The 26,510-nt window shown below is 52.1% G+C and overlaps 1 protein-coding gene across 2 annotated transcripts in view; it reads left to right on the top strand.

Annotated features, from left to right (window-relative positions):
• The window catches only part of NOL4L (nucleolar protein 4 like), a 58,923-nt gene that overhangs the window by 2,409 nt on the left and 30,004 nt on the right, over window positions 1-26,510 (top strand). The window contains exons 1-5 of one of the 2 annotated variants that reach the window (XM_063404470.1): window positions 12,220-12,393; window positions 13,783-13,928; window positions 15,343-15,498; window positions 19,040-19,151; window positions 23,711-23,820. In XM_063404470.1, coding sequence (XP_063260540.1) covers window positions 15,427-15,498; window positions 19,040-19,151; window positions 23,711-23,820 — 294 coding nt within the window. In that variant the 5' untranslated portion in view covers window positions 12,220-12,393; window positions 13,783-13,928; window positions 15,343-15,426. Of the gene's footprint in view, window positions 1-12,219; window positions 12,394-13,782; window positions 13,929-15,342; window positions 15,499-19,039; window positions 19,152-23,710; window positions 23,821-26,510 lie in introns of those variants that run through there. The other variant, XM_063404469.1, reaches the window with a different exon arrangement.

Here is a 26,510-nt window from a genome sequence, read left to right as displayed (position 1 = left end):
GCTCCCCTAAACCAGCAAACACAAGCAGATATATCCTAGGGGACAACCGAATTTTCCAAGGGGCAATAGAGCTTATTTCCCAGTGCCTAGATGCCTGCCAGATGCTGGGACTGGGAGCACTTCGCAAAGCCACTGCAAAGGGAGACCAGTCATCACAGCCCCCAAAACCTTCCAGAGTGGGGTTTGTAGAAGCTGTTGCCTCCTGCTCCTTTGGTCCTGGCCTCCCTGGTCCCACTCTCCGTCAGGAATCCCATGGACCATTTCAGATGGGTGCAGTTAGGAGTTTGGTTTTGCCTGAAGTGGCTCTCAAATTTAGAGATAACTTGTCAGGGATTTTCTTCAGCTCCTTGTAATTCAGTGCTCTCTGCATCCTTGGTGGTTTGGGGTGTATTTCCTTACTCTCAGGCACATAGTCAAATAATTTATGCAGCTGATAGGAGGCTTTTGCTGGACAGTAATGCCTGGATTCTGGTTTGATGTCTGTTCAGCCGCTTTTCCCAAATACTTCTGGAGCGGTGTTTTGGTTGCTTTCCCCTGGCTGTGCTCCTCAGCAATCTGATCCCACTCGTCCTGTCCGCCCGCCCTTCCCCGAGCACATCTGCCGGGAGAGCACCGTTCTGGGGATGTCCCCTGCTGCAGGGACAGGCGGAGCCCCCACCCCGCTGCAGTGAGGGGGTGGCAGGGGGTGCGTCCCGCTCTACTCTCGCTGCAGGACGCCACAGGAAATCCGAGGGACCCGGAGGGAAAGCTGGAAAAGAGGTGGTAAAGAGCGCGTAGAGGGCAGCAGTGGGGATAAGATTTCCTTTCCCTGACAGGGCTGGGCCACTCCTCCTCTGGAAAATAATAATAATGATAATCCCAAACCCCAAAAATAATCATCCCCCCGCCCCCCAGCAAACCAGTAGAGCTGTTCCTTTTGGCTTATGCACCCTCAGCTGGTTTGTGTATTTTCTGTGCATCTGTAGTGAAAAATTAATTAACATGTGGTTATTATTTTCTCTCCTGAGTAACTTTCCCTTGCCCTCCTCCAGGCCTCTCATCAGAACAGGCCTAATCAGATTTGGGTGGCTTGAGAGCAGGGACTGTGCACTGAGAAGGGGGCATCTGCCTTAGGTGGTGGTCAGAGCAGATGGTGGTCTTCTCAAAGAATGCACTGGGAATAGGAACAGCAGTGCGGACGGATGTCTGGCACAGAGACTGTTCACATTTCTTTTTCCCAGATGAACGTCCCAAAGATGCTGGACATTTAACACATACAATTAAAAAAGCCCTACGCAGATAAACACAGGCAGTTTAGTGGTGTAGGACATTGTTGCCTGACAGCCCTATTCACACACGGGCTGGGCTGTGCATCCTTTAGGTCAGGGTGTTGGAAAAAAATACATTTAGGCTGTACTGAAGAGGAGGAGGAGGGTATCTTTGTGTGCTGGTGCAGCACAGACAATGGATACAGCCCAAAGTGCTCAGATCTGCCCTTCTTTCCTATGGCTGACACACTCTGAGGTGTGAACCCCCTCATTATCCATGGGCTGGACTGAATATTGGCACTAGATGGGCAGCACTCATCCTCCTCCCCAGCTCTGCTAAGAACTGTGGGAGAATTTGTCCGTGACAAGGTGCTAAGATGCAGTTCATTATAATCTCATGTCCCTCTTGTCCTGAGCATTTAGCATCATTTAGACAGCCTTTCCCAGACAAAAGTGGAGCGAGATGGAGCCCCGGTGCAGGGAAATGGACAGGGCTGGGTGACAACCGGCGGAGCAGATGGCTGTGGCCGGAGCAGCGGGTGTGCAGGGGAGGGTTCTCCTCAGACTTGGGCTCGGGCGTTAGCTGCTCTCTAAATCGATGCTGTACTTGGCCGTGTGCGGTGGGAGCTTGTCACAACTCCAGCGTGGCGGCCAGGACAGATTGGTGCTGGCAGGCCGTGGTGCAGGCTGGGGGGCTGCGGGATGAGCAGGGGAAGCCTGGCGTCAGCGCGGCCCTTCGGGGGCTGTGCGGAGCCGTGGGGACCAGGCAGGCTCTGCAGTGCTGCCCACGTTGGATTCTGCTTTGCTGCTCTCTGCCCGTCCCCCGCAGCGCTGACACGAGGCTCTGGGGCTCTGTAGGCATCGCTAACAGGATGAGGGCACTGCTCGAGTGGGTTGCTGCTGTTGTACAGGTACGGCTCACCTGTGCCAGCTCCCCTGGAAACAGATGTCCAAAATTATTTCACGGTCATGCCTGGTGAAACTCACCTGAGGAACGATGCTGCGGTGGGGGGAGCACTGGGAATATAATTGGCCAGTCCAAAATGCAGGATGGATGGACGCTTCCATAGACAGCAGGAAAACTATCCCACGGGACAGCAGATAAATCTCACAGCACAGCCTATCCTTAAATTCATTTGAGCTCCAGAGACAGGGAGTGTTGTGCTGTCAAAGCTGCGGTGCCAGGCCGTGGGACAGCACAGCACAGTGGCAGAATGCCGGAGCTGAGGAGCCGGGCATGTCAGAAAGATGCTGCTCCAACAGCTAATAGAGGCTACATTTTTCCTGATACAAGTACCCTTCAATGCCCATATTCAGTGCCCCAAAAAGCTGCACATCTATAACCTCTAAGAACATCAGTCAACAGAAGGTTTTCACGGCGTGAATAACCACTCAGACTTTCTGGGGACTTCAAGTGATAAAAAAAATAAATCAAGACCATTCAGAAGAGCCTTAGACAAGGCAGATGGGCCTGAGGGTATTATCTGAGAAATTGTCTATTACTCTCACTGCACCAGCCTTACTTAGAGCACACAGAGCTTTCACCTGTGGAGAGATCCCACCCTGAGCACACGGGGCAGCACCAGCTTTTCCAAGGAGTGGAACCAATGGCAGGTTTACATTTAAATGTGCCCTTAGGAGACTGGAACAATTCTGGCCTGGGTGCATGGTCCCATTCAACGCCATCTAAAGAAAATCTCCCACATCAGCATCCCCTCCAGATTCAGCTCCAAGTTTGCACAACATCAGTCACAGATTTTACATCTGAAGCTGCTTGTGGTAGGAGTCACAAAAAGAGCAATGACACCCAATCCCCTGGGCCCAAGAGCTGGCTTAGGCTCACCAGGCAGTAGCTAAAGCCTTTGCAAGGTGAATTTAAAGCGCTCTGATGATCTGCAGTTACACAGACTGGCAGAATGAAGTTCCTCACTGCTGGGACTAGGAGATCTGACAGCAAAGCCCACTCCCTGCTCACTCCCATCCTCTCAGGACAGCCTGCTGAAGCCACTTCTAAGGATAAGAGGGAAACCAGCACCTCATTCAGCTCTTGCTTTATTTCTGCCAAACCTACAAGCCTGATTAAAGGTAGTGGGGTCATTAGTGCCACGTCCCAGCCTCAGAGATCCCACCATCCCAGCCACCCTCATCCTTGGGTCACCAGCACTTGTGAGACCTGGGACTCCATCAGCAAAGGTTCCAGTTCCCTGGAATGTCTGACCAAACAGTTTCTGAAAAATAACTCTCTGCCATCTACACTGCACATCCTACATGATTCCAGGAAGAGGCATGGCATTGCTGACCCAGAGGAGAAGTCTTTTTGGATAACATTTATCTAAACATATCTTTCATCTGCAATTGTTTTCATGTTTGTAATTCTCAAAGGGTGTCACTCTGAAGAAGGTCCAAAAGCAAGCAATCAAAGCACAGCTCTGCCAGGCCTTGGTCAATGAGGCTGAAATGGAAAGAACCCCAGGTCTGACAAGGGGCTGTTGTTCCCACACACCTTTGCACAGGAGGAGGGTCCAGGCACTCAGGGCTTAGTTAATGAGGAGCAGTTAATGAGGAGCACAGGACTGGCTGTGAGGACAGTACGTGGCTGTTCTCAGCTCTCCTCATGGGTCACTGCTCGGAGGGGCTTGTTCTGACCACGGGCAGAAGGGGGAATTCAGTCACTGACTAAAGTCTGCAGCAGAGCCCAGAGGGGCAGCCACAGTCATTTCAGTGGGAACTTTCTCAGGACCATTCTCAGCAATAATCTCCTTCTGATACAACGTGTTCAGTTTTAGTTTTATCATTATGTTAGGCTTGATATTAGCAGTCTGTGAACTTACACTGTGGACAAGGAAATGGCAGGGAAAGCCCAGGGGTGTGGAGGAGCATTGGTGGAGTGTCCATCCACCTGGCCTGGCCAGCATGGGTGCTCTGGCATTGGCATGACAGAGGGATGCATATTAATATCTCTTTCTTTAGTGCAAATTATTAATTAGCTTTCCCTGATCCCATATCAGCTGTGCACACCTCTGAAGAATCACATTGAGAATGGGCCAGAGCCACCCCTGAGCTTCAATGTCTGGTTTAATTAGCTGATTGTAGCAAGGGCAGGTACCTGTTGGCCAAAATCATTGTCTTTGTTGGAAAGCTACTGACTGCCACATTTATAGCTGGTGCCAAAAAATAGCAATTTATTTGAGGAGAAATAACTGCAGACAGTCTGTGCTGTGTGTGAGAGCAGAGAGCAGAGCAGAGTTTGGGTAACATTGTCCATGTCTGAGGTTAAGGCAGCAGCCTCTGGAAGTGGAGTGGAGGGTGGTTGTGCCTTCCTGGCACTGTGCAGGGCCCTTCACGGAGTGACAGCCAGGAAGACAATGCTGTGTGAGTGGTTTCTCTCTGTCCTTGCTCTGCTTTGGCTTGGCAGCCCCAGAGGATGGATTTGCCTTCCAACAGAAGGGCAAAGGCTCTGATGGATTTGCTCCTCACCAAGAGGGAGGGAGTGCTCTGGAAAAGATGGGGTCACTCAGACTCTGTGGCTCAAGTTCAGGCTTTCCACTTGGTAGTGGGTTGCCTTTATGGGAGTGTTTGGGCTAAGAATCCAAACTCACCAGGAACCCCCTCAAAAAAGGAGACTGAAGTTTGAGACTCCTCTCCTGGCTGGTGTTTGAAGGAGGGATCTCAAAGCAAATACCAAGTCATCCACTCATCCACACTGTGGTGACATCCAAAACCTTCTGGGTGCCGGTGCTGCAGGTACCGCCCACGCCGGTTCCCAGGTGCTGCAGGGTGTTCCAGTTTGCAGTCTCACAGCACTGGGACAAGCAGCCAGTCCAGGTAAGCTGGTCCCTTGGGGATGCTTTGGGGTTTGTCATTCCCATCCTCAGCTGGAGCGCTGCTGTGGCTCGCGGAGCTGGGAGGAGGCCTGCCTGCTCCCGCTCACCTGCGCCGGGCGTTTGGATCCGGCAGAAAGCCCTTGAGCTGGTGACAAAGGTCTGGATGTGGGCTGGAAAGTACAGTCCTGTCTCTTAGCAACTGGTTCCTACCTCTGAGCTCTCGGAGCCGTGTGTGGGACAGAGAGCATCAGTCACGCTCCCGCTGCTGCAGCAGCGACGCGCCGAGGAGGGGATGAGGGATCAGGCCGGCTCCAGCCACCGCCGAGGCGCTGAAAGAAGCTCAGGCATTTCTAGCACAAGCAGGCATCTGTGAGCCCAATCAAAGCTCTGGTTTAATTGCTTTCCTCGTGCCCTTCTCTGCCCGGCCAGTGGGCGCCAATCGGCTGCGGCAGCGGTGCCTGCCAGCACCCAGAGCCCGCTCCCCACCGCACCAGGGTGGGGACAGCAAAGGGAGGAGGGAGAGGGAGGACACAGCCCGTGTATTTCTAGAAAAATTAGGTGTCCTCGGGTCCTCCCCTGAACTCCTCCGCAGGGCACCTGGGAATCCCCGTCCTCTCACAGACATTTGCATGGCTGTTTTCCCTCTCAGTGCTCGTTCTGCTGTTTCACCCTCGTGTTTCCTCTCCCAGCCCAAAGCAGCTCCTCTCTGGTGTGCGTTTCTCAGGGGCTCTCTTGCCAAGCACTGTTTCATAAACATTTTCACGAATCCTCTGCTTTGTCCTCCTAATTAACCATCCAATTGGCCCCCAATGGAGCCTTCACCTCTCCTGTGAAGATCCTGCTTGCACAGATTATAACCTGTCAGCTGCCAATTTATTCCTCACACAGAGGGCAGGTTGTATTAACTGTCTGCCTTCCCTGCCCCGCTTGCTTTGCCCCCCTTTTCCTCTGCTCCCAAAAGCATCCCTGTTTGGAGATGCAGACTCACAAAAGACAAGGGAGAGCCAGATGTGAGGCCACTCCATATGCTCCATGTGTCCAGCCTGCAGTGATGTGGCACTGAGACCAGCTGTGATGGGATGAAGTGTCACACCTGGGAGAGGGATCTCTGTGGATGGATTACCATGACAGAGTGTTTAAGACCATGCTTGGCTTCTGCTTCCCCAACATGTAGTCTCAGTTAAGAGCCCAAAAAAATTTCACTTGGTCATCCCAGGTTAGTGGGGAATCATTCCTGGGTTTATCTACAAGTCTGAGTTTGGCTTTTGATGGGTTGGCGTTCACCTTGAGTGATTATGATGGACACAAATCAGAATACAGAGTGGATTTACCTGAATGCAGGGGGAGAACAAACGAATTCCATCTTTGTCTGTCCCCTGTGGCCCCTACCTTGACTCCCTGTGTAGGACCCTCCAGCCTTGCAGAACCAGAGCCCAGGATAAATACAAGTGAGCCCAGGATAAACACAATGTCCCTGAGGGCAGTGGACAAATGTTTTCCTGGGTTCCCATGTTGGGAAAGGGTGTGATGGAGTCCAGCATGACCTTTATGGCTCCATAATGTCCCTATTTCTTGAACCCAGCGTGGGCTCACAGGGAGCAGACGTGGTGGTGCGTGGCTGTGGCAGTCGATGTTTCCAGGCTCCAGTGTCAGGGCCGGGCTGTGCTGAAGCCACTGTGGGGTGGTGCAGCTCAATCCCTGCCATGCCCTGACCTGGAGAGGAGGCTGATTTGGAAGGAGAGGGCGTGCAGGCCTTTTATCCCCCTCCAACATCCGCTGAGCTGTCAGCATTTCCCTAGAGGCACATCACGCTGTTCCTGTGGGAGTCTCCGACAGTGGCCCACATACTGGGAACTGCCAGGGCACAGGGAGCTGGCACTGGGATGCCACACATCCAGGGCTCAGCCTCTCAGCCCTGCCTGACCTTGAATCGCTGTAGCATCATTTGTAACTGATTTCACATAATTTTTCTTACCATTGACAAGCTGAACTGCTGCTGCTCCGTATCTCCTCCTCCTCAGTTTCATTTTGACATCACCACAATCTCACTGTAGGTGTGATGATGTCACCTGGCTGCCCTGACACTGCTGGGTCTATTCCTAGGCATAGAGGGGTCACCTTGCTGAGACAGGTCAGCTCATCATTTGTTACAGTGACAAGTTACCTTGGCCCCCCTCTGACTCAAAGGATTTTGCTTTGGTTGTGATTTTTATTAGATTAGTGCCTGGTGCTGGGGAGATCGCTCACAGTGATAAGTTACTTCAAGGAAAAGCCACCTCTCAACATGTTCTGAGTTTGTGTTACAGCTACATATTGTCAGTATTCTTTAGATTCCTAGTTGTATTTTTTTTCCAGGATGCTGTGGAATATAAAAACTCTTTTGGTTGTTAATGCAGTTTACCACCATCCCCCCCCCCTTTTTTTTTTTCATTCTGATAGCATTCTCTCCCAAATCACCTAAACCAAGATGCAAATAACGTTAAGAAATCACTGCCTACCTTTGCAGATATATTTTTAAAAAACCCACCAAACTCAAATTTTAGAATCATAGAATCCCGGAGGGTTTGGGTGGGAATGGACCTTAAAAATCATCTCGTTCCCACCTCCTGCCATGGGCAGGGACACCTTCCACTAGACCACGTTGCTCCAAGCCCTGTCCAACCTGACCTTGAGCACTTGCAGCAATGGAATATCCACAGTTCCTCTGTGCAAACCCTGCCTATTCCAAAATAGTAAGAAATACTGCAACCTTATAATAACCCCCAGATAATAATGCTCGTGACCTCTCCCCTGTTGGGCCCCACAGTGTGGCACTGCTCCCGCACAGGTCCCGCGTACCTCCAAGAGGAGGGTGATGCTCACCAGCTGACAGGGAGTGGGAAGTCCACAGCCCCAGGGAGCAATTTCCCAGGAAGGTCAGTCAGGTGCTCCACTCACGAGGCTGCAGGAACGTTTCTCACCAAACCCAAGTGAAACAGTGCTCCAACAGCAGCTCGGGCTGCCCCGTGGCACCCAGCACTTTGTTATCCCTGAAAGAGCCAGCTCCCCCTCGCTCCTGGCCAGCAGGTGCAGGGTCACATTTTTTGGGGAGCATTTTGCTTGCCTCTGCCTGCCAGATCCAGCTGCTCCTGCGGCTTCCCCGCCGGCACACAGCCTGGCGCTGGCAGGGAGGCAGCTCTGCTCTCTTGCGCCGTGCAAAATGTCCTCTGCCTCCCGGGCAGAGCAGGCATCCAAAGAGCCTCTAAGCAGGCAGCAGAGCAAGAATCTCTTCCTGCTGGGCTTCTCCTCTGTCCTTCAGGCAGCGCTGGGATGGATGGCAGCCCTGGGATGGACGGCAGCCCATCCCCAGCTGCCCACCAGACCCCGAGCACACCCAGCCTCCCCTTGGCACCCTGCACCTGGGCCCTCCCCACAGCTGGAGGCAGGGCTGCCATTTCCAGGCTCACCCCTCACAGGCCGCTCTGTTTTCATTCCCAGGCCTGGAAGCCAGGGGAGGAATAAGCTGAGGTCAGAGCAAAGGCCTGGACCCATCTCCACGGCTCAGCTGTGGTGGCTGAAAGAGCAGCTTGCTCTGAAGAGGCGCCTGTACCCCGTGAAAGACACACACCTCAGCTGTGTTTGCCAGCTAAAAATAAAGCACCCGGCTCTCCTCATGAGGAAGTATTTACTTTGGGGAAAAAAAAATAGTATTGTGTACAGTTCTGGGTAGAGAAACAATGTGAATGCCCCCAGTCTCAGCCTGAGTCAGCACAGAGTCAGGAAAATTGTTTCTTCTCGTGCCTCAGTTTCCCTGGGAGAAATGAGCCCTCTTGGGCTAGAGGGATGCTCAGTTGCTCAGGAGGGCTGGGCCTGTTTTCACTGCAGTGAGCTGGAGCTCTAAGTGCAGGATGGGGCTTCGTGTTTGCTTGGTGCAACAAGACACAACACAAAATGCTCTGCACAGGGAAGCACCATCAGCATTTTAGCAACTGCTTTTCTCCTATTTTTCAACCAGAAATGATCAGAAAAAATTTCCTAGCAAAATATTTCCAGGAGAAAAAAGAGCAAAATCTGTCAGTCAAAGCATTTCCCATCATCTGCTTGTGGGTTCTTTTATTATGAGCAATACAGCTGATACTGTTTTCAGCCCAGTGTCTCCCTGGTGCCTATTTCTAAGGCACGCACTGTGCCCGTGGCATGAGGGGCAAGAGGAAGAGGGAAGTTCGAGGAATCTAGCTCCTCTTTCTCCTCGCAGCATTAGCAGAGGGAGCCTGCTGTGGTTTAACATATCCCCCGCAAAAGCTGCTTTCATCCTACACCTAAATACCATGAGGAGTGAACTTCCTAAAGCCCTGGAGAAGTCTAAATATAGAAGCCAATCAAGGGCTGACTTCCCAGAGATGAGAAGTACCAAGAACAGTTTCTTGATCAAAAGTTGTAAGAGTCCATATTGAAATAAAATGTCTGTTTTGGTGCTGAAGCCTGTGCAGGAGGAGTAGTTGCAGAGGTGGGCTGTGGGCTGTGGGCTGGTGGTGGCCACAGCACTGGCACAGGTGGACACAGGGTGGCCATGGGCTGCCCAGGGGGATGGACTTGAGGAATCATGGTGTTCAGAGGAAATTCTTCCCTGTGAGGGTGGCAGGATAACTGGCACAAGTTGCCCAGAGAAGCTGTGGTTGCCCCATCCCTGGGAATGTTCAAGGCCAGGTTGGATGGGGCTTGGAGAAATCTGGTCTAGAGGAAAGTGTCCATGGCAGACAGATTGGAACTAGAGGGTTTTCAAGGTCCCTTCTAATCCAAACCATTCTGTGTTTCTATGATCTCTGGAGATATTGATGGGAAGTCTCTGGCATCATGGCAGGATTACATCCCATCCTGTATGTCACAGTTTCTGATCCCAGTAGGTCTCAACTGCTTTATCCTGTGCACATCCACTCCCTTGTCCAGCCAAGCATTTTTGTCAGAAGACAAAAAATTCCCTTAGAACAAAATACACCTTGTAGAAAATTAGAAAGGCACTTCAAAGAGGAAAGAGCAGCAAAGTGCTCAGACAAAACCCAAACCCCACTTTTGCTTATCTCAAAAAAGGGATCCTGCTTTGTGCTGCAGAATGAACCACCCAGGGCTGGAAGAAAGGGTGAGGGATGGGTGAGTGCCACAGGAATGGCACTGCTGCTGGTGTAGGCTGGGAACCCACGGTCATGCCATGGGGTAACTCCAGCATGGGACAGGAGAACTCTGATCCTGACCTGGCTGGGGACAGTGGCTGTGTCCCACAGGCAGCAGCTGGAGCACAGGCAGAGCGAGCGACGTGGCCTGTCTGTGTGTACAAGGGAGGTGACCTTGAGGGACAGCTCGATACGGCTGTCCCCAAACATCCAGCTCGGCTGTCCCAGGGATGAGGGTGACACTGGCCCTTCCAGCCAGCAGCAGGAAATTAGTTTAACGTGCGACTCTGTACTGGGGCGGGGAGATGCTGTGGTTGGGAGATACAGAAGGGAACGCTTTCATGTGGGAAGTGCAAGGAGAGGCGAGGGCAGGGGGTCTGCTCCCGGGCAGAGAGCAGAGCACAGCCATTATCAGGCAGGGCTCTGCTGGCAGGAAGCGGCTTTTGACTCACAGGAAGCTAAATTCGGCTGGTATCAGCCCCTGGCGCGAGGGCCAGGGCAGTGTTTTATCTGCCGTTGAGCACAGCAGATGGGGAAGCAGTCGGCACTCCCTCCCATCCCACTCCTGCTCCAGCAGTCCCAGGCTGATGGCCCTCCCATAACCCCCTTGGAAAAGGGATGCTTCCCTGCAGAGCTGTGAAGCGGGGTAGCTTCCTGGGCCCCAGGAGAACTGCCAGTCCCACTGGAGAAGGCAGGTGTTGCCCTGCCAGCCAGTGCAAGGGCAGAGCCAAGACACTCCACGCTGCTGAGCCCAGAACGGGCAGTTTCCAGTTCCTCTGGCAGTGTCTGCCCCAGTCAGTCTGAAGAGCTGAGGAGCTGGGAGCATGCAGGCTGTGGAGAGCTCGGGTTAAATGCCCCCAGGTTCTGTTAAACCCAAGTCCAGGCTGGGGAAGGGCTTGCAGGATGGAGAAGTCCTGTGTGTGAAGCCTGCTGTCATCCTTGGCCTCCCTGGAGCTGCCTGGGTTGGGAGTCTGGTTTCGCTGGGGTGGTGGCAGCTCGCCGGGGCTTGGGGTGGAGGTCACCGCGGGCAGCGTGAACTGGATCAGGTGGCAGCTGCTGGCCAGAGATCTGCTGCCCCACAGAACACAGGGCTGGCTCATCAGTGCTGCAGTTTGGCTGTGAAAATCTCCCTTTATGGCAGTTTTCACACCCAGGCCGGGCTGCTGAGGAATGGGTAGACACAGGAAAGGGAGAGACAGAGCGGGTTGCTGGGCGCAGAGGGAGCTGGGTGGGTGGAGGAGGCCGGTCACGGAGATGTGTGGGTGCTGCTGCCAGGCTCCAAGGCAGGACCGGGCTGTGTAGGAGCGGTGGCAGGGCTGTGTGGGAGCACGGCAGGTCCATGTGGGAACATGGCAGGGCTGTGTGGGAGCATGGCAGGGCTATGGGAGCCATGGCAGGTCTGTATGGGAGCATGGCAGGTCCTTGAGGGAGCCGTGGCAGGTCCGTGTGGGAGCCTGACAGGGCTGTGGGAGCCGTGGCAGGTCCGTGTGGGAGCCTGACGGGACTCTGAGAGCCAGGGCAGGTCCGTGCGGGGGTGTGGCGGGGCTGTGGGAGCGCGGCAGGGCTGCAGTGGGGCTGCAGAGGTGCGCAGAGCTCCGGCGGGATGGCGGTGCCTGGGGCCGGCAGGATCCCGCCCCGGACCCTGCCCTGCCCGCCCGTCCCAGGCTCGGCGTGGTGCGGGACCGGCCAGAGCGGGCCCCGCCGCCGCCGGTGCCTGCCCCGGGCCGGTCCGCGGCGGGCGGGGCGCGGGGGCAGCGGGCGCGGGGCGGCGGCGGCGGGCCCGGGGGAGCGGATTACCGCCGGTTGCCGTGGTTACCCGCTACCTGCCGGCGGGCCCCAGCCCGGCCCGGCCCTGCCTCCCTCCCCGCCGCGGCAGATGTCACCCCGCGCCGCCGCTCGGCGCTGCCCGGGCGCTCCCCGTCCCCTCCCGCCGCGCCGCCCCCGTCCCGGCCCGGGCGGGGGCCCGGCGTGCCCGGGGCGGCTGCCGAGAACAAAGGTGCCGGGCTGGGCGCTGGCAGCGCCATGGCCGGGCCCCGGCCCCGGGACAGCGCTGCCTGAAATGGCTGTCGCCGCTCGGGGCCGGGCACGGAGGGCAGCGGGCAGCGGCGCCTCCCCGCAGCGATCGGCGGCTGCCGGAGGCGGCCGGGCTCGGAGGGATGAGCAGGGACTGAGGAGGTGCAGGGGCAGCGGGGCCCGGAGGGTGGGCCTGGGGCAGAGGGTCCCGGCGGTGCGGGTCCTCAGAGAGGTGGAACTAGAGGAGGTGGGGAAGACAAAGGACACTGGGGAGGGAAAAGAGCTGATGGAGAGGAGCTGAGAGGAGAGAGCGCTCACAGCTCTGGGAAGGTGGGGAGGATGAGAGGAAAGGGAAGGTGAGGACTGTGGGGCACAGCACATAGAGACCGAGAAGGAGACACGGGGAAGGTGCAGAGACAGACAGGTGCTAAGCAAATATAGGGAAAAGGAGGATGGCTTGAAGGTGTCAGGGACTCCTCAGCACCCAAAATGCCAGCGAATTCCAAGCACCTCTGTTAGGGCTGAGCTTTGCTCCTGAAATCTTTTACTCCTTGTGGAGGCAGGTGACTTCTAATAATGGCCCAACACCAGGACAGGGTAAAAGCTTCCCTTCTTCCCATTCTGCTTCCCTACTGAATTCTTATTGCTATTTAAACCTGAGGGGTTTTAAGCCTTCCTGAGATATTATGGGCTCTGACTCATGCCTTGAATACTGGTGAGCAATGCTGGGTGTGGAAGGAGGAACCCGAGGGGCGTGGGCCCCTCGGAGAGGTACTCTACAGCACACGTGTCCTCTTAAATCCTAGGTCAACATTTGGGTATATTGCCAGATATAAACCTCCCTAATCCTGGAGGCACTGACTTGATACAGCTTCTTATACCCAGTGGCTTTGATACTGCTTGCATCTCACCTGCTTCCCAAAGCTAAATAATCATCACAGGGAGAGCAGTCACAAGGCTGAGGAGGGGATGGAGAGACGCGAGGAGTCAGGGGAGGATCGCTGCAGGGAGTGGGATGCTGAGGAGGCAGCTCCGGCATCCGGCATCCAGCCGGGGTGGAGAGGAGAGTGCTGCTGCGTGTGCAGGGAGGCTGTGGCAATGCCCAGACCCCGAGGTTACCTTCACTGCATTCCTTGTGGAACCGGGGAGGAAACAGGGACCTGCTGGCCATGCGGGGAGGAGGATATTTGCTGGCTGGAAACAGTGATTTGCATACAGGGTTGGTTACAGCCTTAATTTTGAGGGCTCTGCTTGTTAGATCTGACTGTGCTTTTTCCCCTGCTGCATTTTCCTTTGTCCTGTTTCTGTAATTATCCTCATTTCAACCCTGCTCTGAGGATTATTGGTCAGTAGGAAGCCTCCTAATGCCCGCTCCTCCTTGGCAGGGGAATACCCATGCCCTCGATTAAACTGAAACTCTCTGAACGGTGACAGAAGAAATTAGATCTATATTCCTCAAAGACACTCCCTGGGGCGAAGTTTCCCGACCCCCACCACACAGCCCTGCCACCCTGCCCCTTGTGTTCGCTCTCAATATTCTCTTTGTTACAGCCACCTTCAGACCCGGCTCGGGGCTCTCCGGGGAGGGCAGAGGTGGTTTGTGTTGGAAAATCCTCGTGCCCGTGTCCCGGGTGAGCTCAGCGACCGTCCCACTGCAGCCTGTGCCCAGGACAGGCAGTCTCTGTTCCGAAATTGGGGTGAGGAGCCAACTCTAATAGGCAGCGCTGTACGTTAAATGACTGCTCCTCTGAGATGTTGGGTAGCTTTAGCAGAAGGTGGGCCCACAAAGTGATTGATTTTTGAGAGGCCCTTCACTGGTGGCTTAAAGAACAGCATTTATTCAATCTATAGACTGTGTAAGATACACAGAGCCCAACCAAGGACAACACGAACGTTGGTTAGGAGACTGGGTGTTCCCTTTGCATGCAGACCCCTGCCAGACCCTGCCCACAGCCCCTGCCCACAGCCCCTGCCCACAGCCCCTGCCTTTCCTCAGGGATGTGTGAATGCACGTGAAAAAGGTAGTTTGCAGGTCATTTAGATGTGCAGGTTGCTGCTTAGCAGCCTGCTGGGTACCCACTGGACAACATCCATGCATATCTTTTGGAAAGCAGCCCTTAAAGGGATGTAACATATATACATACATACATACATATATATATATACATAAATTTTTTTTGTCTATGCAAAAATGGCATTTTTTCAAGGAGCAAGCTAAGTGACCTCCCAAAGCCTGTCCCTTTCTCAGTCCTCCCTGCCATTGCAGTAGCCACTGACCACCTCCCACTAGCCCTTCCTGCTCTGGTGCTTTGTGCCGAGTGCTGATAGCAGCTGCCGGGTCCCAGAGGCTGCCTCCCCTTCCCACGGCATACCCCGCCAGTGTGAGCTGACACCGTCGGTGCCAGTCAGCTCGGAGGAGCACTGCTCCCCACACTTCCCACTCCCATCAGTCTGTCACCACTGCCGTGTGGCAGAATTACTGCCTCCTGCTCTCCAGCACATCCGAACACACAAAGAGCTGTGCTGCTGCTGCCAGCGCTCAGCTGCTCTGCGTCTGTGAGAGGGAGGGAGCCTTGGAAAGGTCAGTGCAGGGAAGGAGGGGATGCTGGCTCCTTCCTTTAGGGGCTGTATCCTGGCATCGCTGTGAAACCTTGTCCTGCTGGCTGATCCATGTCCACGGGGACTGCAGCCAGCGAGAGTACCTCACATCTCAGGGCTTCCCAGGATGGTTTAGCACCATGTGCAGGTCCAAAGAGCTTCCCCTGCCTGTTCCCCGCCTAGCAAAACCATCCCACATTACGGAAATTGAATTTCTTGATCAGTTGTCACTCCACTCTGGACTCTTCCCTTGTTTTTTTTTTTTATTTTTATTCCTGGCCCAATTTCATTGCCAGCTTTAGCAGCACAACAGCAGCAGCCGCCACTGCCCTGGCTACAGCAGGATCCTCCCTGAAGCAATGTTTAATTTATCCCCCACATCCCCCGTGCCCAAGGCAGCCCGAGGCGGGAGCACTGCCACTCTGCCCCCTCCAACCACATTAGCCCCGGGCCGATCTCGTCACCCCTGTCACCCATCGCTGACACTAACTCAACTTGCCTGCACTGTTGTAGGGGGCAGATGGACTGTCGGAGCCCGAGGGCATCTCTCTGAAACGCGTGGCTGTGGTGGAAGATTTCTTTGACATCATCTACTCCATGCATGTGGAAAGCTCGTCGGAGCCGGGCAAAGCACCCAAACATGCCGGGCAGAAGAAAACCTACCGAGCGGTGAGAGTCCCGCCGTGCCCGGGGCAGGAGGGAGGGAGGGTCCCCGGGGAACCGGGATGACAGGGCCGGGAGAGGCAGAGCCACGGGCGGGAGGCAGAGCCCCGTGTGCCTGTGCGGGGAGGCGTGAGGAAGGAGGGGTTTAAAGGCAGAGCAGCTGTGCTCGGGGACAGCAATCCGGGCTGCAGCGGCGGCACAGCGCGGCTGCTGGGAGAGCAGACAGCGAGGGAATCGTACAAAGACATTGTGTGCATGTCTGAAGGGAAAAGGAAGAGAAATCCTCAGTGTTGGTGATGGACGGGGGAATGTTTATCCGGTGCCTTGAATGCTCTAGGTCATCTGGCTCCCTTTCTCACTCAGCCTGAGGGAAATGTCTCGTGTGGGCCTTGAAGGTCAGGAGGAGCCACAAGGGGGGACTGGGGCATGGCCGTGGCCTTCCCTCCTCTCCACCCCGTCCTGGGTTTCCTCAGTTACAAAATGGAGGCAGGCACCAAGCTAAGTCTTGTCTTGGTTCTATGGATGCCAAGAACCAGCTCTATCCATCCTGAAACACCACTCTAGTTAGGTCAGGAATAATTTAGCTTGAAGTGTGCTTCTCCAGGGAGCTTGCTGTTTCTCCTGACTCTGCACAGCCCTTCGATGCAAACATTTAGGCTCTCCTTTTACAGGAAGAGCTGAATTTACTGTCCAAAACCAAGCTACTCCCTTGAAGCCCACAGCCCTGAGGACCAGGTCGCTTAGAGACAGGAGTGGCTTGCTGGCAGCTCATCTCTCTGGTGTATACAATGGCTCAGAGAGGTCTTTGCAGGCTGCCCTTGTCTCTGTGATGATGCCTGAGGTTCTGCACAGCTCAGTGTGCTGCCAGAGTCAACAGTGGGTTGGAGTCTGTCCTGCCTGCCTGTGTCCGTGCTCCATCCATGCTGTGGTGCTGGCAGTGCTGGTGAGGCAGCCCAGTGCCCTGCAGCCTCTCACGTGTGGTGGGAGTCCCCAGGGAGCAGGGCTCTGCACACAGAGCTCATGGCATCACTCCCTGCCCTGAGCACTTGAGCCCTGCCCCTGAGGCAGAGCACGGGGCTGGGGCACACACTAACCCTCCCTGGCTGGGGACAAGTGACCTTTTTATGTTCCAAGGGGGGCAGCCCCACCAGCATAACCACAATTCAAAAACTTTCTGCTCATTTCCCCAGCAGACCACTCCGACCCTTCCCTAATTCCTTCAATTCATCTCTCTGGAGGACTAATCTGTGCCCTGCACAGCCCCAGGGGAGCAGGCTGGATCCGTCTGTTTTCCCAGGCCTGCTCACAGCAGTCAGAGAGCTTCATGCTCCACCCCTCATCTCCCTCTTGAGCTGAGATCATCACATTAGCAGCGTGTATCCCCTCCTGACCTGGCAGGACGCTGCTGGCTGGGCTGCCCAGCCTCGCTCCTGCCCTCGCTCCTGCCCTTGCTCCCAGAGCGCCTTTGTAGCCTGAGCTGGAAGGTGAAATGGTGCAGAGCACACGCCTGGCACAAAGGGACGCTGCTGGGTGGGCAGCTGGGAGGCTCCAGGATCCCCTGCTTCCTTCTCCCTGCTCCCTTTCCCCACCGCTTCTGATTAGAGACACTGGAGAGTTTGCCCTTGTCCATGACCTCTGAAGGGAGGCAATCAGAAAGGGAGTTTGGATGGGAGATAACTCATCAAGGAAGCTGTCTGCTCTGCAGAGCATCAAATCAGCTGAGAAATAACAACTGTATCACTAAAATTAGCTGAACATTTGCAGCAGAGACTGTGGGCTTGCTGGAGCAAAAGAGGCAGGGAGATGGCTGAGCCCGGCGGGCAGCGCGCGGGGACAGTTCCCTGCCTGCAACACCACAGCACGGCTGCCACCAGCAATTTCCAGGCTCCTCATTTCAGCGTTTCTGCGGGAATCCCTTGTGCTTGTGCATCGATAAATATCACACAGAGGCGAAGACTGAGCTGGCATCCGCTCGGCCACAACAGAGCTCGCCGGGGCTGCAGCTAAATAGGAGGAGAATCCCATGAGGACCAGGCACTGCAGCCTCCATTTGAGCGCTGGGACAAGGTCCCCGCCTGAACTTTCCACCCATCTGGCATTCTGTGCGTGTGAAAGCCCGGGCTCTGCTGCCGCGCAGTGGAGATGGATGCGGCTCCCTCCCACCGCAGAGCCGGCTCGGCGCTGCCTTAGCCACGATCCAGCACAGCCCCTGCCCCTGCCCCGCTGCTCTGCTTCTAGAACACCGCTCCCTCAGGGGAGAAAAACGCGTGGAATTTAGGTATTTTTGTATTTAATGTGGCCTTTTAGAATTGAGGTATTATTTGTTAACCATGTGAGGTAGGAGGATGATGTCCCCCGGCCAGAGGAGGGGGATCAGGACATCCTGGGCCGCCCTCCCAGCTTGGCCAGCCTCACCCCCGAGGTGTCTGATTGCAGCCCCACTTCCCGTGCTGAGCCCCACTTCTGCCGGGCTTGCAGCCCCGAGGACTGGCACAAACAATTGAATTTCTGTCTGCTTTATGACCCCACTTGTAAGTGCTGTGACCCCTGTGGGGGTCACGGCCCCTGGTTGGGGAACCGCCGTGCTCGGACAAGTCACTCAGACCAAACAGGATGGGTGATTAACCATAGGAACCAGCCCAAAGTAAGAGGTGGGCTCTACACCTTTTAATGCCTTCCAATTAAGACCAGATGTCTTCCTGGATGATGTTTTAGGCAAACCACAGGCCATTGGGCTCCAGGAGAACCTGGGTGAAGTTTTGTGACTTGTGCTACACAGGTCAAACTCCAGGATTTGATGGTCTTTTATCACCTTAAAGAAGTCTACATTAAAATTTACTCATTCCTTTTCCAAATAACCTAATCTTGATCTTTAAAAATACCATAAAATTACTGCTGGCAGGAATTAATTGCCATTATAGGACTCTGGTATTGCCAGACACTTTCTGTGGGTGCTTAGGTCTGGATCTACTGTTTAACTTCAAGCATCCAAGTTTTAAATATTTATCCTTAGCTTTTTCTCATCTGTAAAATACATATCCCACAAAGGTTCAGGAGACTTAATTCATTACTGTTTGGAAAAATGTTTTCAATTCCCTAGATAAAATATGTCACAGAAGTGCAAAGTATTATTAACAGTAATTGATTGTCATTGTGGGAAAAAGTGACCTGCCCTTACAAAAGATTAATGGATTCTTCAGGTTACTGGTGTGATGGTAATTAACAATGCAAACAGAGCTGACAAGGCCTTACTTTTGCATTTGATTCTTACATGTTCACAGCTTTGCTCTTCCCAGACTCCAAGGGGGAATGGGAAGGAGTTTCTGGGAAGGGAATGGGTATGCAGGGATACCAAAAGTCTGCTCATTTGTGTCTTGGTGCCTCACTGGCACACCAGTTACCCTCCCAAAGTGTTCCCCCACTAACAGCTGCTCTGGAGGGAGGGATTTAGGGCTGGAGGGGACAACATGTGGCCAGGAGTAGTGCCCACCATTCTCCACCCCATTCTCCCTCTCCCAGGACATACAGCTCTCTGTTGTTTCCCCAGATTGCAGAGACCTATGCTTTCCTCCCGAGAGAGGCTGTGACCAGGTTCCTGATGAGTTGCACTGAGTGCCAGAAGAGGATGCATTTCAACTCCAACGGCCTGGAGCCCAAAGGTAAAGTGCCAGCAGAGCTGACATTGCATTTTGCACCAGCACAACGCCACCGACAGCTGCCAGACACTGCCCCGCCCAGGATAAACATCCTAACCTAAGGGTTTTCCCAACCTGGGCTATTTTTCATCTTATAGCCAAGCTGAAGGAATTGTTTAAACCTGCTTCTTACATCTTAGGGAGCAGAAGCAGCCTGGCTTTCTTGCCAGGCTCCCCCAGTGCTGCCCAAAACATGGGTCAAAAATACACAGATATGGCTGCAATCAACCCATGATCATGTGTGGGTGGAAACTTCAATGTCTAAAACAACCCAAAGTTTTTCCCTGGCACTAGCAATTTCGTATTGAAAGACACAGAATACCTCTGAATAGCTGAAGTTTCTGATAAAGAAGCAATTTACACTAATTAATAGATAAGCACGTGATCCTGAATTAGATAATGGCCAGTGTTTTGGCAATCACAGTTACACTGTGCCTGTGTACACACACAATTAGTCTGGCCACTGAGGTGATTGACTCCTTTTGTGGACAGATCCAATCTGCAGCTCCTCAGGTCTGAGAGAGAGCAGGAGTGGAAAGAAGATGGGACCAGGTTCTCTTCCAGAGTAGCTGGTTAAATGTTTGTGTGTTTGTTTTTTTCTGAATTACAAACTTGTTGTCATGATCAAGTGCAAAGCATCAAAGTGATGTTGGTTTCATCCATTAAAATTGCTTCTTTAAAAAAAAACATAAGCAAACTGCAGGGAGATGGTCTGTTTCAAAAGTGGCAAGGCAAAGTGGCTCATTTGGCAGCTCTTATCAAGAAGGGAAGCAGAATTTAAGAAACAAAAGGCCCAACAATAGAGAATTTCTAGTATTAGATACTGATTGCCAACTGTTTACTGCTGGAAGCAGTGCTATGGACATCCCAGAGGTTTTGTGTGAGTGGATTATGTGCCATCTATCCAAAGGTAGTGACTGAAATGCTTTGTACTCATTATATTTTTTAAAAACTCAAAATCTCTCCCAAATAACTCTGTGTGAATTCTATTAGTTGAAGCTCCATTACCACAGCACTTCCCACTCTGCCAGCTAAGGGTCTGATCCCTCTTTCCAATTACATCAAGAGAAGTTTTGGCCTTTGGCCTTGCTGGGAGCAAGCCTGACCTCCCCACTGATTGCAGTGCATCCATCACGGGTGTTGTTCCAGCACTGCTGCTGCAGCAGCCAGCTCATGGATGGGAAGGGTGGTGGGATGAGTCAGGCCCCCAGGGATGTCACTTGTTGGCTTCACCCACACCAGGACACCTTCCTAAATGCCTGGCAGTATCTGAGCTGCCAGTTCCAGAGCTTGGGATCCCGTTTCAGGAGGCAGCTAATGAAAAAGGTGGTTGTTCCTTCACAGGTTCATAGACTGGTTGGGTTTGGAAGAAACCTTAAAGTCCATCTCATTCCAACCCCTTGCCAAGGGCAGGTGCACATTCCATGAGATCAGGATGCTCAAAGTCCTGCCCAACCTGGTCTTCCTTCAGGGGCTTCTACCCACCCACCATCCTGCATCTCCTGAGCCTCTCCCACCAACACACACCCATCCCAGTCCAGAGGCAGCTCAGGGAACACCCAGTCCTGGATATCCCCCCCAGTGTGGTCCTGGCAGTGGGAACCATGATCAGGGCTGACATCCATCTGCCCTGAAGAAATTTATAAATTAATATCAATTATTGATTATTTTCATAAAGCTTCTTCCCTTAGCAGTTCTCTTAAAAATAAATCAATCAGGAATACAAAGGATCCCACAGGTAAAAAGTGTTACCCACCAGGAATGAAAGGACAGAAGGGCTTCTCTGCCTGAACAGCACCTAAATAGTGACTAAGTACATGTGAAAACGCATTAAGTAGATTAGATAAGGTTACTTTTACTGGGGAAGGGTGTCTGATTTCACTAACACGTATTCAGGAATTTATCAGGAGCAAATCACTTAAAAAAACCCACTGGGGTCATAGAAGAATTACTGAGGTGTATGCATACACACATAGAAGCACATACAGGTAAAGTTTAACTCAGTAAGATCACAAAATTTGAATCATTCCTATCTCTTCCTACTTCTCTTGTCCTGAAACAAATCTGAACACATTTAATTTGTGATCACAAAAATCCCTAATTACACATATCTGACATCAAACCCCGCAGGGCACACACATCATTCATAAAAGCAAATTGTCTTGCTTGTGGGAAAGTTTGGACGTCACTGGACTTCACTGGCATCTCTTTACAGCGTTGTTAAATTAGGAGTGATTCTGGTGGAGTGATAAAAATGTGGAGCTAGGATCAAAACCATTTTTGCCTGTTCTATCTGTGTGTCCAACATGTGGGGCATGTGACAGAGATAACTGAACACTGAGTTAAAGGATTCCAGGAGCTTCCTCTTGTGACATAGGATGTGAGGATTGTTCCCGTGGAGCCCCCCAGGCCTTTTAAAACAAAGGTTTTCTTTCTTTTCCAGATAACTTAGAAAAAGAAAAAAAAAAAAAAGGGGTTAGTCGCTTAGGCTCAAACTCTTATGTGGTGCAGTTGCACAAATTCACAGTAAATTTGTGGCCGCTGATGGAATTGTTCCAAATTTACATTGGGATGGTTTCAGGCAGAATCTAAGCACTAAAAGATCGCTTGCCTCCCTCTTCCTCTCCATCTGAAGTTGCAGAGCTGCTCCTGTTCAGCTTTATTCATCTCTGGAGTGCTGAGCACTGGAGTGGGGAATGGCAGGAGAGCAACTTATCATCCTCAGAGATCTGAAACACTCACCTCACCCATGCCTGTGCTTCAGGAGACAGCAGCACTATCTGTCTTACTCTTAGCAAATGCTTTCCTAAACTCTTAGGGACTCAGGCAGCTGGGGAAGGTGGCAGGTTTTGTTCCTGTGAAAAGCTCCCCTTGCACTGGGATTTTAGCATCTTTTCATCACAGCACAGCATCCGTGCACAGCAGAATAAGGGTTTATTTTGGGTGTTTAATATAGAGAGACATAGAAGTGCTCCTAATCTGTATGTCAAAGCATGACAGAGACTGCTGACATACAGCCATGAGAAAAGGTGGAGGGATCAGTTTACAAGGTTCCTAAAAGCTTTGGACCTTCATATTTGGGCAAGTTGATGGCTTGAGTGGCACTAGCCACCCTTCCCTGCACCCACAGAATGCTCCATCTGCTCAGGAATGGACTAGATGAACCTGAGAAAAAGCCATTGTATTTCCATGGACCTAATCAATGTCTTGATAGAGAAGATTTGCAAACACCTTTGTGATGTTTAAGTCAATTACAGGCAGTTTTGGGTCAGGTAATTTCTTAATCAGGCATGATAGATGTCGTGTTTCCAGAGGTGTGGAGCATCTTCAGGTCTGCTGAGTTTTAACAGGATTTTTTGACACTCAGCATTTCTGAGAAGCAGGCCCATTAGGACTGGGTTGATGGCTTTTCTGAGGTTCTGTGAAACATTTTGTGCAGGCTTTTTTTCAAGGGGCTCTGTCACACATGCCTGTGAAACCAGTGACCCCAGAAAATGCAAGCCAGCCAGGGAGATTCAGAACCAGGAATGGAAACCTCCCACCATAAGTTCACCTTCAGCTCCTGGGAATCTTCTTCCCCCATTGCTACTTAAGTTCCCTGTCCAGTGGATACCACACATCCCTTCAGCATGTGCTGGAAAGCTGCATTAATTCTCCAAACTTGCATCTGCATGTGCTGAGGGCAAAGAAATCTTGCTGGTGGCCATCAGCCATCTCTGTGGACAATGGCAGCTTTCCTCCTGGATAAACCCACTGCATGAGCCTGCAAATTCAGTGTTAGAACAGATCATTCCAGCAGCCTTCATGTTCCATATCCTGCAGGATATGCTGTGGTGGTGGAAGAGCAGAAAAATCATTGAGAATTCAGAGAAAGCACTGAGAATTTGCTTTGTGGGGACGCAGCCTGGCCAGACAGAGTGATTTGCAGGAGCATCCAAACCTGGAGCCATCTCTAGAGCTCAGTGTGATGCAGCCAGAGAAATCAACAGGAACAATTTAAATTAAAGATCTCTAAAATTAAGTTTGTGTTTTAATGAGGATGTTAAAAATAATCTTCATCACCAGATAGAGATACTTAATACGTTGCCTTAATGTTAACTCCTACCTGAGGGAATCCCAGCAAAATTGGCAAGACTTTGCAATGCTGAAACAAGCTGCAAATAGATCCTTGTTCATCACCCCCTGCACAAATCCCATGTGCATGGAAGTGCTTCTGAGGCTTCAGCAAGACTCAGTTTCTTCCTTCAAGTTTGGGGGACGCTGAAAAATTATACATGATGTGTAGCTTTTTTCACAGGTGACACCAATGCTTGTTTTCTTTTTTCTTTTTTTTTTTCTTTTCCCAAGACAACATCTGTTCTGTAATTATGTTCTTGGTGGGGTCATGTTCTTAGAGGAACCCTCTCTCAGCGGGTGGTGGCTCTTGCCAGGGATTTGAAGTTCTCCTGAATACCCCTGAGGAACAGTTACGAGAGGATACCTGCGATCCCTCATCTCAATAAAGCTTCTCCTCTGTCCCTCAGAGAGTGAGCCACCTTCCTCCTTGGTTTCTGGGATCATTGACTACAACATGCCCCTCACCTCGACTTACCTGAAGCAGATGAAGCTGCGGGTGATGAATTCACAGGAGCAGGTGAGTGCCGTGCCGGGATCTGCCCGTGCCCAGGGGCTGAACGGAGCCGTGGGGTGATTCTGGGGGGATGTTTTTGGGATTTGGGGTTGTCCAAGCTGGTCAGGCTCTGACCAAGTGCTGGTGCATGGAAGTTGGGAGGCAGCACACCCTGGATGTCCTGGGCTGCTTCAGAGTGGTGCCAGTGGAGAGGGGCAGAGGTGGGGTTGATTAAGTTGTTGCAACAGTCTGCTTGTTCCTGAGGCATACGGTTCTTCTAAGAAATTGTTTAAAAGTAAATACAGCAAGTGGTAATTTGCTTATATCCCGCTGATGTCTGGGAGCTTTAGCAGATGGGGTCTGAAGCTCAGACCTGGCTTTGGTTTCTCTGGGGCTCTCTTAAACTGCTCTTAAACTTGAGGGGGTTCAGCTGCAGCCGCTCCGCTCCCACGTCAGAGTGGGACACATCTCTGTTGTTTGGTGACAGTGTTAAGCCATTGGATTTTGCTTTGGGGATGTATGGGGCACCCTGCCACAGGATTATACCCAGGCTGTGCAATTTTCTGAAGTTCTGCAGCTGCAGAATTAGCTATGGGAACCTCTGTGCACCATGGAAACAGTCTATAAAAAGAAAAGTATGTTTTACTTGCTCCCCACAATCTGCACTGGAAGCCAGTGCTGTATTTTCTTTCCAGCACACTGAAACCTGAACCTGATTTCACACATTGCTGCCAGTGGCAAGATGTGACAGCGTTTGCATGGTGCTGTGGTGGAAAACATTGCTGGAGCCTGAGCATCCGATGAGGGTTTTTATCCAACAGCTTCCTAAAGGGATGTGGGTTAGAGCATCACTGCCAGGTTGTAAAGTGCCAAGTGTGGGTTTGCTGGAGGGATACCGAGCTCCTCCATCACTTCTGTTGTGAAACCTTCTTGCTGGAGGACAAAATGGCATCTGGTGGGAAGCACTTTTGTGTCTCAGAGATTTTTCCTTTGCACTTGTTCTACACTCGAGTGAGTTTCAGAATTTTTTTCAGGTTTTGAAAGATGAAAGGCTGATGTGCCAGGTTTTGTGCTCATGATGGGTCAGGCAGTGGAACTGTGGAGAATTTGGGGGGCAGCTGGGATGAACTGGATTGGGCTGAACTGGGCTGTGGACGTGGAGTGGATGGATGTGCCCCTTTGTGCCATCTGATTGCTACTTTGGGACCACTTCTGGATAAACAGGCCAACATGTTCCAGCCACCCTTGCACTGTGCACTGTTTGCTGGGTCTTGGTGCAGCTCCTGGCAGAGTGCCATTGGTGTGGCAGACCCTGCAGTCCTGTTCCTCCCCAAGGTCAGGGACTCAGGGGCCATGAACGCTGGCTGTGCTTTCAGCATTCGAGGTGGTTGTTTCAAGTTAAGTTTGCTGCATACAGAGGACTGAGTGGTTTGATTTGTCACCATTTACGCATTTTCAGCCAGTTCCTCTTGGCTCTGAAGCTGCTTAAGGGAAGTGTGCTACAGAGCTTCATTAAACTCCTGTAGCCGGTTTATACAGGCAGCAAACTGGCCTTGCAGTTTGATCTGACTCCCAGGATAGCAAACCACCCAGAAGTTGGGAGGCTTCAGTAGTGGATCTTGAGTTTTCGAGCTGCCTGCTTAGGGATGCTTGTTTTGAGAACTTTGGTCGATAATTTAGAGTTCATACCCTGAATTTTGGTGCAGCAGTCTGCACTGGAACTGTCACTAGATCGATTCAATGTGCTGCTAACATGAATACTCCTGAAGCTTGCAGGGATTGGAATAGAAACGTATGTCACGCAGGAACAAAAAGGGACCAGCTGAGGCAACCAGCAGTTGTTGGTTTAGATCATAAATCAAATGGTTTGATGTTATTCCCTGCCTCTAAAGTTTTCCTTTTCCTGTGCTTCTGTCCTTACACTGTAGCACAGCTTTCGAAGCTTTTCAAGCCCTAGCAGCCAAGGGAAAAACCTGTTTAGAAGAAGTAAAATTTGCTGTTCACTGTGTTACTGAAACTGATTCCTGAGAGCAAAGTAAAAAAAAAAAAGATCAGTCCTATTGCTCAGACTTCTGAAGCGTTGAAATTTTCCATCATGACAAAAGTCTGGAGAGGATTCAGATGGTTGGACCTGCTGGGGAAAATCCAGCAGGATTTGAGTGCAGGCCCTTCTGACATGGGACATACCCCAGCTTCCCCTGGGGAATCAGTAGCATTATTTAGGTTTAAAAGATCTTCAGGATCATTGAGTCCAACACTGCCAAGCCCACCAAGTCCCCAAGTGCCACCTCGACATGGCTTAAATCCTTCCAGGAATGGTGGGCAGCCTGTTCCAGGGCTGGACAACCCCTTTGGTGAAGACATTTTTCCTAATATCAAACCTAAACCTCCCCTGGTGCAAGCAGAATGAGAACAAGTGCCACACTCCTGAGGCAGCTGTGGCTGGACCTGGAACAGCAAATGCTGAGGCTACATGAAGAAAATATGTGTAATAATGCAAATAACAGGGGTCAGGTCCCTCCACAGGCATTCCCCTCCTAATTTTATTCTTCATACTTTGCACAGTGCCATCCTTTTGTCCTGGAGGAACCTGGCAGTGTGTGGAGCATGGTGGAACACAGGCTGTGTGACATGGGCTGTGTGACACAGGCTGCTGCTCTCCCTTCCCCAGGCTCAGGGTTGCACAGTTCAGGTGCTGCAGCTTTTGGAGTTCC

Source organism: Prinia subflava, chromosome 8, assembly GCF_021018805.1.
Source record: "Prinia subflava isolate CZ2003 ecotype Zambia chromosome 8, Cam_Psub_1.2, whole genome shotgun sequence".
NCBI classification, from domain to species: domain Eukaryota; kingdom Metazoa; phylum Chordata; class Aves; order Passeriformes; family Cisticolidae; genus Prinia; species Prinia subflava.
The sequence above is the reverse complement of the archived record's forward strand: the minus strand, read 5'-3'. Positions and strand labels throughout refer to the sequence as shown.